Here is a 10996-nt window from a genome sequence, read left to right on the forward strand (position 1 = left end):
AGAACAGTTGCTCGAGACTGCAGAACCCAAAACGCTAACCTGAGCACTGCCTGGATTGATTACAAGAAAGCCTACGACTCAATGCCACACACTTGGATCATTGAATGCTTGAAGCTATACAACATCAACAGGACTCTAAGAGCCTTCATTGCAAACTCGTTGAGTTTGTGGAAAACCAGGCCAATGGCAAGCGCCTTGCACAAGTCTCCATCAAATGTGGCCTATACCAAGGAGACGCCCTGTCCCCACTGCTGTTCTGCATAGGTCTGAACAGCACAGACATTGGGATGTCATTCGGACTAGAGACGTGTGGTCGGATGGTGACTATGAGAGGGAGGGTAGTCTCACTCTTTGAAGGAACAATAGCAGACATTGAGGACAGTTATAATAACCTCAGAATACCACAAGCAAATGGCAACCTCAAAGAGGTGACAAGGAAAGCGGCCACGGCCAAACACCTCCAATGAGTAAGGCAGGTCCTAAGAAGCAGCTCAATGGCAAGAACAAGTCCCGGGCAATAAACAGCTACGCCCTGCCAGTAATCAGATACCCTGCAGGAATAATAAGCTGGCCAAAGGAAGAGGTACAGACCACGGATGTTAAGACGCGAACGCTCCTAACCATCCACTCCAAAACCCAGCACCCTGAGACTGAACGCTAGCCGTACAGTCTCGCTCACTAGGACTAGTGAGCATGAGAGCCACTATCCCGGATGAAACATCCAAGATTCATAAGTACATTAAGGACAAGGCTCCGACAGATGACGTGCTCAGTGAATGTGTCAGACAATGGGGAACAGAAGATGAGGTGCTGGAGGTCCCGTCATGGGAGGACAAGCCCCTACACGGCATGTACCACCGAAACATAACTGAAGTGGCGGATATACAGAAATCCTACCAATGGCTAGACAGAGCCGGACTAAAGGACAGCACAGAGGCTCATCATTGCTGCACAGGAGCAGGCCTTGAGCACCAGAGCAATAGAGGCCCAGATCTATCACACCAGACAAGACCCCAGGTGTTGACTGTGCAAAGAGGCCAATGAGACAATCCAGCACATAACTGGATGCTGGCAGGGAAAGCTTACATGGAGCGCCATAACCAAGTGGCTGGTATAGTGTACAGGGACATCTGTGCAGAGTATGGGCTGGAAACCCCATGGTCAAAGTGGGAAACACCTCCAAAGGTGGTAGAGAATGACCGAGCCAAGATCCTGTGGGACTTTCAGATACAGACGGATAGAATGGTAATGAACCAACCAGACATTGTGGTGGTGGACAAACAGCAGAGGAAAGCCGTTGTGGTCGACATAGCTGTACCAAGTGATTGCAACATCAGGAAAAAAAAGAAACTAGAGAAATACCAGGGGCTCAGAGAAGAGCTGGAGAAGGCCTGGAGGGTGAAGGCATCAGTGGTGCCCGTGGTCGTTGGGGCACTCGGGGCAGTGACCCCCAAACTGGAGGAGTGGCTCCAGCAGATCCCAGGAAATACATCAGACATCTCGGTCCAGAAAAGTGCAGTTCTAGCAACAGCAAAGATACTGCGCAGAACCCTCAAGCTCCCAGGCCTCTGGTAGAGGACCCGAGCAGGAGGAAAAAGAGACCGCCCGCGGTGGGTGAGGAAGAGTTTATAGTCGGTAAGATGGCTAACTAAACGGTGGTCTGTAATAAGAAGCCATTATGTGCACAGTTTGTTCAGCCCAAGCTAGCCCATGCTAATAGCTACTCCTACACTAAAGTGAATCAGCCAGACTCATGTATTTTTAGGTTTCTCATCAACAAAGATGATTGCAGCCAATACAAAGAGTGCATATAGCCTACATTTGTGTTCTTGTGCACACTGATAGAGTGGAAACCAAGGGAGGTGGAGGTTGTAACTGGGGAGGAACGAGACCAGTTTATTTCTGGACCATGTGTTGCTCTGGTCTAGGCTCCAACAGCTGAGCATGTGCCAAAGCAAGGGCAAATCATGTCTATCCCGGCACTAATGACTATGCAGGTCGAATGAACATCACTACAGCAGACAATCATAGACTAACCTTTAAATACAGTAGAACTTCACTTTGTTTATGAAACTACAAACTTTTAGGGCTGGGACGATCCACTTTTGTCACGTTCCGATATGCGTCACGATCCGATATGTATTGCAATACAGTAACTAATTATGATAAGTAAAAAAAAATTGTAGAAAGTCTATAAATGAAATTCAATTTGACCTCAAAAAGACTCAATGCGGGATGGGGGTGAGTGCATCAGAGGATCCTTTAAAATGATGATCAGGTGCTTTTTGAGGACTATACCCTCCAGAACATTTAAATGGAAGAAAAATGTAATGTCCGATGCACTCTGATAAAATTAAAAGTAAAATAAAGGACTTCTAACTTCTAATTAAAGTGTCAAGATTGAAAAGTGCATCTGATATTTTGTCACAGCCCTTCAAACTTCTCTACTATGTTCTCTATGACACTGTATGACTGGTTCAAGTTATGAACAAACAAATTGGGTTGGCTCACCACAGTCCACTTAATCATAAGTTCTCAGGGTGCGAGTGAGATGAAAAGTAAAGCGAGACATTTTTTGAACCATCTCACGAGCAAGTCATTCATCTTAATCACATTTGTGGCTGTGGAGAGCCAAATAACAGGGCAAGAAGGGGACCCGCCTATAGGCTTTGTGGTCTTCATACATCGTAGTAGAATAGAGCAAAAGAAACAAACTGCATATCTAAATGACTAATACAGTAAAACGACTACATGTACAATCTAAAATACTGTTGCTTTAATCTTTACATAATGGATACAGCGAAATTCAACATGTCTTTAACCTTTAACTGGAAACTTTGTCCATTTCACCATCTAAACTGCCTTCATTAAAATGCAAGCACCATTTTGTTTATCATTGTTTTGTATTCTTTCATGGGAAAAATTAACAATAGTAAAAACATTTAAACACAGACTCCAAGACATCATAAGTGAAACTCAAACTAGATTCATGTCAAACAAGTAAATAAATTCTAACATATGATTGCTAGAGCGCTGATCTTGTTTTGGAACTTTTCAAAGAATATCAACACTAGGCTATACAGCAGGGGTGGGGTATTCATTTTCATAAGGGGCCACATGAAAACGCTGAATTGTGTCGGAGGGCTGCACCAACAATAACTGCCCAGGGGCACACTGTCCATTTCCCACTTGACTACAATGTGTTGTTTATATCCTGATCTTTCATTGTGTCAGTGCCCTCTGCTGGACACCTGTGGAATTCTTTCCTTTTATTTTTATTTAAGCTACCCCCTAGTAGCTGGATTGAGCATTCTGGTAATTTCTTAAAATGTTTTTTTTTAACATACTTATGAACTTATGAATTGCCCTACAAGTCGAGGGCCGGACTGAACTGCTAGCATTATTTCCTACTTACATTACATTGCTTTGGCCCCAATGTCGTCAGCTCAAATGCTTTATAAAAACAAGATTCCCTTTCTGTTCTGGCCAACAGTTGAACTCCTGTCTATTAATATTAAAAACAGCTTAATTAAAGACATCGTTTATATTTTGATAAGGAATAATTAAATGATAAGATAATTAAACTCACTCATTAACCAATGACATGGCTCTATTTCTTTCAGAGAAACATAAGGTTGGAAGTCATGGTTCTCCGATGCTTCTGGGTTGCAACTGCAATTTTCATAATGTAATATTGTAAAATTATTCTAGTGTTATGTACCTGGACACTAGAATGCCCATGCCCACAGCCCTCTACAAAGTGTGAGAGGACTGCCCTGAGAGTTGATGGCCGGGAGGGACCATAAGAGGGACGGACTTTAGAGAGAGAGGGCTCCGTTCTTGAGGTTCATAAGTGTGTTCAGAATGAGCTGTGGCCGAAACAGCAGCTCCTGGACTTTTGGCAGCTTGTTAATAAAGCACCTCGATGTCACACGTCGGCTGGTTACTTGTATGTGCGGGCATTAGGCTACACAGTATGTATTTTTCAAATTATTATATCGATGGTATTTCTCAATCAATGTAACGCTGGTGAAGTACAAATAAAATAATACTAAATATAATAATAATAATAATAATAATAATAATAATAATAATTAAAGCCGCAAGCGGCATTTAGAGGCCCTCGCGAGCAGCGTTGGCCGGTTGGCGCACGCCGTCGCACGCTACCGCAACAACCGAGGGGCGCTGCCGCGCCCTACGTGGTTTTGCTATCGCTGCCACCCTCGGTCGAGTTTATAAAAGAGCAAAGGCAAGAAATGCGCCTTCGGCGCCAGATCACGTGATATTTCCCAAAATGGCCGACTTTGTGGGGGTTGCCTAGCAACCACATAATGTACTTTTTTGTTCGGAAAGTCATGACGAAGGTGTGTACCAATTTTGGTTTGGCTACGCCAAACTTTATTTCGGGTCGTTACCATGGCAACACGGTGGTAAAATGGGCGTGGCCATAATTTACTTTTTGATCGAGGTCACGTGACGGATGTCTGTGCCAAATTTTTTTTGTCTACGACAAAGTTTACTTTTTTTCTCCATTCATTTTTATTCGGCGCTCTGCAGGGGGCGCTATTGCGCCCATTTTCAAATTTCCTATATCAAAACATCCGGGGCCGAGGACTCGACCAACGATTCAAGTTACGGTAAAATCGGCCACAGTATTTGCGAGTTATGACTCTTCGAAGGTGACGGCGAACGCCGAAAATGAACGCCAAATTATTGGCGTTGCCATGACAAAACCGGAAATCCTATTAGAAAGTTTTTAATAACTTTTAATGCCCCACATGTGTAGATGATCTGGAGCGACCGGGGAGTCGCTGCGTTCAACGCCCTAGGACGAGTTCGTTCAAATGCGAGGGCACGAAATGGCGCCTTTGGCGCCAGGTCGCTCTTCTGGCCAAGATGGCCGCCATACAGATGGTTGCCTAGCAACCGCGTAATATGTTTTTTTGTTTGGCTTCACGTGACCAATCACTGTACCGAATTTTTGTCGTCTACGACGAACTTACGTTTTTGGGTTTCTCTATAGGCGCAATGTAATCCTGATTTCCAGGGGGCGCTGACGCGCCATCTTTTTGAATTTTGAAATTTGGGAATAGCAAATTTTGAACCATTAACATTTTTGAATTTTGGGCAAAAATTCAGGACTTTTCGTCAGAGGGAAATGGCACTTTGTGGGGGGAGAGGAAAAATAATAATAATAATAAGAAAAACCCTTACAATAACAATATAGCGCCGCCTCCGGCGGCCCATATTTATATCGTCGGAAAGGTCTCACGTCCAGTAACCCACCCGTAAGGTCCATTGTCAAATACGAGCGCGTTGCGCTCGTATTTTACCACTTCTTTGTCAATATTTCTTAATGCGTTTTTTTTTTCAGATTTTTATGCGAGCAACTACAAATATGCCGCTTTCGCGGCAAATACCTATATCATTGGATAGGCCTCATTGCCCTGAGTCTCTATAGTAGGGTTTTAGGGACTGTTTTAGGGCCATAGTCGATGACGAGCGCGTTGCGCTCGTCATCGACTACTTTCTTGTCAATGTTGCGCCTTCACTGGATTTTTCACCTTTTTTCACACGAGCAGTTACAAATGTGCCGCTTTCGCGGCACACGCCTATTTCACCGGACAGGGCGTGGTGCCGGGAGTCCCCCCATTACTGTCTAATGCATGGGGAGCGCTCCGCGCTCTGTTTCTTGAGCGCTGCGCGCTCTTTTCGGGACGTGCGCTACGCGCACGTCTTTCTTCAGTGCGCTCCGCGCACTGCCGTACAATTACAATAGGCCCGAGCCCTGCCAGGCCGCTCGGGCCTAATAATAATAATAATAAAATCCTGTATGTTGTTATGCAGATGATGTCACCATAGCGTTTTTTTTAATTCACACCAACCTAGTTTGATTTGCGCATAGACCAACAATAAACTGGTCCAACATGTTGCAAACTAAATCTGAATGTCTCCCTCTTGTGGATATCTAGAACATGGACATAAAACTAAAACTTCAATTTCATTATGAAGATTGCTTTATGTAAAAAAAACACAACAACAACAACAACAACAACAACAACAACCATAAAAACATTAATTTTCACAGATAATAGACCATCTTAGTCCATTGAACCAGAGATGATACACAAACAAGTACAGTTTAGACCCACTGGAGTCAGGAGGAATGCACATGTTTGAAGACAAGATTAAAAGAGCTGTAGTTAAGTTATGCAAATGTGTGTCAGTCTTTACAATTTATTTACATTTCTCAAATATTTATTGGCGATCCCGGAAAGATCCTCAGTGTTTATCAGTGAAGAATTAGGTTTCTCCGACCATGATTGCAAGAAACTCATCCTGATTAACTGATAGAGACAAAAAAAAAGGATTAGTAACGTGGACGAGCATTAAATGGGATTTGCTCCATCAACAATATCTTTAAAAGTTAAGTCTGTGATCATTTCATCTTATAAATATAAGGTGTGTTAATAGGGTAACTTACTTTCTCCATCTCCATCAGTGTCAAACTCATCAATCATGCTCCGCAGCTCTTCGTCACTAATGCTTTCCCCAAGTTCCCGTGCAACTCGTCTCAAGTTCCTCAGACTGATTTTCCCTGATTCATCATCATCAAACAATTTGAAAGCTTTTAAGATCTCTTCCTTTGGGTCTCTTTCCAGTATACGATCTGTTACTATAGGGACAAGTTTTATTTACAAATGTAATCCACTTTCAAAAATATCAAGACTTTTTGAGGAGAACAAAACTGAAATACTTGCCAACTTCATTAAAATCATCAAACGAGATCTTTCCATTCCCCTCCCTGTCATAGTCTTTTAATATTTTCAGCACATCCACTTTCTTTACTTCAAATCCAAGTGCTCGCATTGCAACCTGCAACAACAAGATGCATAACATTTTTTGGATAGATTACTGAAGCAGGTTATGTTGAATACAATAAGGACACAAGTGATAAAGTCAGGCGTACAAATGAATGTGAAGCAAAAATCTACATACTGAAATTCACAAAAGTAAGTGGACCCATAACATCTCTGCAAATATTTCATTATATCTTTTTATGAGACCATGTGCTACTCAAACCGCTGTCGAGGGACATGCTTCAGCAGGGGAGTCGCTTTCTTGGGGGTACGTTTGGGGCCGTTATCATATTCATATCATACAAAATATGTTCACCGTCAGACAGAGCCGGTATGAGCTCAGAGGAGTGGAGATGTTTGTAAAGAAAACATTTCAAACAAACACCATGAGATTTTGTGTTTCCATTAAAGGGGTCGATCTCTGGAATAACTGTACAGAGGATCTCAAATTATGTCCCTCTATCTTCCACCTAAAGAGAATGTATAAAAGTATTATACTTGAAAAATACCTTAATTCTGTTTACTAGTTTGTTTAAGACTGTCAACTTACTTTAAAATGTGTATATGTATATATGTATGTATGTGTGTATGTGTATATATATACACATATATATATATATATATATATAATAAAATCCTTTTGAATGTCTGTTATGTTGGAAAGTTAACAAAAACACGTGCTGTAAGTTTAAAAAGACAAGGGTAGGCAAAATAAGCATTAGCTTCAGCCTATACCTTTTCGGTCATTTTTGTATGTTATGTTATGAAGAAGTTTACTTAACTGAATGTAAATCTTATGTCATAATTTTGACCGAATAAACTGAAAACTGATATTGGAGTACGCCCCTGTAGCCCAGTTATCAAAGGGAGGGGATCACGCTCGGCACAGAACATGTTGGTATCCACGATTCTCAATAAGGGAACCATGAATGCCGAGGGGTGACGTGTCAGATTGGCCTGCATCCTACAGATGATGCACAAGAGCCATGTCCTGTGGTCTGATGAATCCAAGATAAGCTTTTGCGCTCAGATAATGTCAAGCATGTGTGGAGGCAACAGGTGAGGAGGAACAAAGGCAAAAGTTGCAACAAAGAGCTGCAGTTCATGAAGGGAACCATGAATGCCAACCTGATCACCTTCAATATGATAGTGACTCCAAATGCACAAGACGACGACTGCCCTGCCGAAGAAGCTGAGGATATGGGTGACAGACTGGCCAAGCATGTCCCCCCGATCTAAATCCTACCGAGTACCTGTGGGGCATTCGAAACAAGAGGCTGGAGGAGCACAAGGTCTCCGACATCCACCCGGCCCATGATATTGTTATGGAGCAGTGATCCAGTAGTGACCTGTGAAGCTCTCGTTAGTTAACTCTATGGCCAGGGTGTTTAAGACGGAGCTGGAACATTCTGGTGGCAACACAAACTATTGAAATTTTGATTCCAATTTGAACATTGTCTTTGAAAGGTGTACTCACTTTTGGTACTACTAGTTTTTACGTTAATGGCTGTGCCTGTGTGTTGAGATATTTTTTATGGGACATCCGGATCACACTGTTATTTCTGTTGTACCAAAGTGTCATTACTTCAGTGTTGGCCCATGAAAATAAATAATAAAGATTTGCAGAAATGTTGGGGGCTACCTTGTGCCTTTACTTTAATAATCAATTCATCAACAGACAATCTTTATTTTAATCAATAAATCGCTTGGCTGTGAAAGGTGTATGTAAATGTTTTATTTTTACATTATGAAGCAATGTTTGTAGGAGGCTATTAGTGCTAATTGTGTGTGTGTGGGTATGGGGGTGCGGGGGCAAGGTCTGTGGGTATGGGAATGCGGGTGTGTGTAGGTGTAAAGTGTGTGGGTTTTAGAAGGTATAGGACTGTGTGAGTGAGTGCAGGGGTGAATGTGCAGAACAAATGTTAAGGACTGATTGATGCTCTGCAGAGTGAGTGGTGTGTGGTGTAGCCGGGCCTGGTCCGGTTGGGGACAGAGGATGGAAATTAGCTTGAGCTATAATCCTGCATTTTAAGTATACTGTACTTTGTGTAAATGCATTGTCCCTTTTAAATAAATAAATACAAAATACAAATAATTCTGCTTTCTGTTTGGATGAGACACATATGAATCTGACAAGGTACAAACACTACATACCCAATCAAAATGGTAAACAAAAATACTACATTTTCATGACACTTTTGCCCTACGTGAGTCTGCTTTGATCAAAAAACGATTAATCAACTACTACAGAAGTTGTCAACTATTCAAATAATCGATTAATTGATTAGTTGTTTCAGCCCTACTACCTTGAGTTCATGGTAGTCAATTTCTTTGTCTTTGTCCGTGTCAAACAGCTCAAACGCCTCTTTGATTTCGTGTTTCTGCTCCTCAGAGAGCTCTCTCCTTTTCTTGCGTTTGGTTTTGTCCACAGCAAGCTCAGATCTGAAACAGAAGAAAAACGGTATTCAAGCAATGTAAAATACTGTACAGGCTTAAAATATGACAAGCATTAACTGCAACTCAAATCGTGTAACAGTTCCACACATTGATATTATTCGAAAAACATCAATAGCAATGCAATGAATCTATTTGATCCGAACACATTTGCCTCTGTTCCGCTTTGTAGAAACAAAAGGGGTAGTGTTATGTTAAAGCGTTAGCATAGAGACAGTACTAACCAACTGGCAAAAATTACAACAAAAAAGTAAAAATAGCTTCGTGCATTGAATCGATTCAAGTCAAAATTTAAGTGACGGGTTTACCTTAAGGACACACTCATTCTAGATAGGTTTGCCGACAGTATTTTACACAGAGCCGATCTACGGTGGCCAGAAATCCAAAACACACAACAAATCTTTTTATCCGCGCGCACAAAGATTTCCAATTGGCCAGCGCCGTTACCAGGCAGCAGTAACGGATCCGCTGATTGGTCATTCGTCTTACCGCGAATAAAACACCATTAAAATGTTTTGTTTTGTTTTTTATATTCTGGTCTATAAAAGAGCATACTTTCGCGTTTAGTATTCATGCTTACTATTCAATTATTTGTTTTTCCTCAAATACAGAACATCCAGTGCAGTGGCTTCTCGCGAGAGCAAATCAGCTAGTGACCTCTAGTGACCTCTAGTGGAGGCGAAGTGGCACTTCTGCTGCGACAGATGAGTTCTCAATAAATAAATAAATACATTTAATTAAATAACGCCTAACAAACAAAAACAAAACATCAATCCGTTCATCCGCCATATTGATGCCAAGTGTGGCACCTTATTGATTAGTCATTGATACCATGAACTAAATTGAAACAGTGGTTTCAGGATGCATGTGATGCTAGTTAAGTTGAACAAATTTAACTCAGCCAGCAAACCAATGAGGACAGCATTTGTAGCACCTGGGTGGCACTCTTGATTATGGGTTAAGTATTCTACTATTCTACTAGCCTACAACATATATTTTCTAGAATAAAAACATAAGTGATTTTTGAGTTGAAGTCAAATAACAAAATAAACCATTTGAATACAAATTAGGCTGTTTATGAGTTATCCTCCGCCTATTCTTGCTATGCTGTTATGACAGTTACTCTGTTTGCAGCCCAAATAAACCAAATAATCTAAAATAATAATAATAATAATAATAATCAAAAATGACATGTTTGGCTGCTTGTAATTGTTCTTCAATAGGGTGCTTTATAGTTTTGGGTTGTTCAATGGGGACTGAGGGCTATTGTCGCCTGAAAAGTGGGAACCCACTAACACTCAGTCGCTCCTTATCTACAAGTGTCTCCTGCCCTACGTCTGTGAGCTCTGATAGAGATTGGGACACAAGTCCTATCTTAGTCTCAGGGCACACCCAGGATTCCCACACGGTGATATTCTTTGTCAACAAAAATGTGACTTTAGACATTTATCTAAGCCATTGTAGGTCACCTAAATCTTTTAACCACACCTCAGTTTAAGGACTTCTCTTAATCACAAAAAGGTTTGGAAAGGTTGGACAGGACAGTACAGAAAGGAGGTGAAAAGTGGAGAGTTTTTGCACCACAGATGTGCATATTATGCAGCAGGGCAGGCTTTCAGATACGTGACCATCCAAAGTAATAGCCATGGATAACGCTTGTACAAGCTTCAGTTAACGGGTTT

At 41.6% G+C, this 10996-nt stretch overlaps 1 protein-coding gene across 1 annotated transcript; it reads right to left on the reverse strand.

Annotated features, from left to right (window-relative positions):
* Nucleotides 1-6206: 6206 nt before the first annotated feature.
* cetn3 (centrin 3) lies at nt 6207-9773 on the reverse strand. The gene is made up of 5 exons (XM_079551618.1): nt 9623-9773; nt 9167-9302; nt 6762-6876; nt 6485-6676; nt 6207-6347 (listed from the first exon to the last, which is right to left on the reverse strand). Exons 1-5 carry the CDS (start codon nt 9637-9639, stop codon nt 6304-6306), a joined length of 504 nt encoding a protein of 167 aa, XP_079407744.1. The 5' UTR covers nt 9640-9773; the 3' UTR covers nt 6207-6303.
* Nucleotides 9774-10996: the final 1223 nt, after the last annotated feature.

This window comes from Gobius niger, assembly GCF_951799975.1.
Source record: "Gobius niger genome assembly, chromosome: 2".
NCBI lineage: Eukaryota > Metazoa > Chordata > Actinopteri > Gobiiformes > Gobiidae > Gobius > Gobius niger.

Coding starts and splice junctions, on each gene's coding strand:
- cetn3 (XM_079551618.1), bottom strand. Junction 6,877..9,166: donor TTGACTACCATGAACTCAAG/GTAGTAGGGCTG, acceptor TTGTTGTTGCAG/GTTGCAATGCGAGCACTTGG. Junction 6,348..6,484: donor CACTGATGGAGATGGAGAAA/GTAAGTTACCCT, acceptor TGTCTCTATCAG/TTAATCAGGATGAGTTTCTT.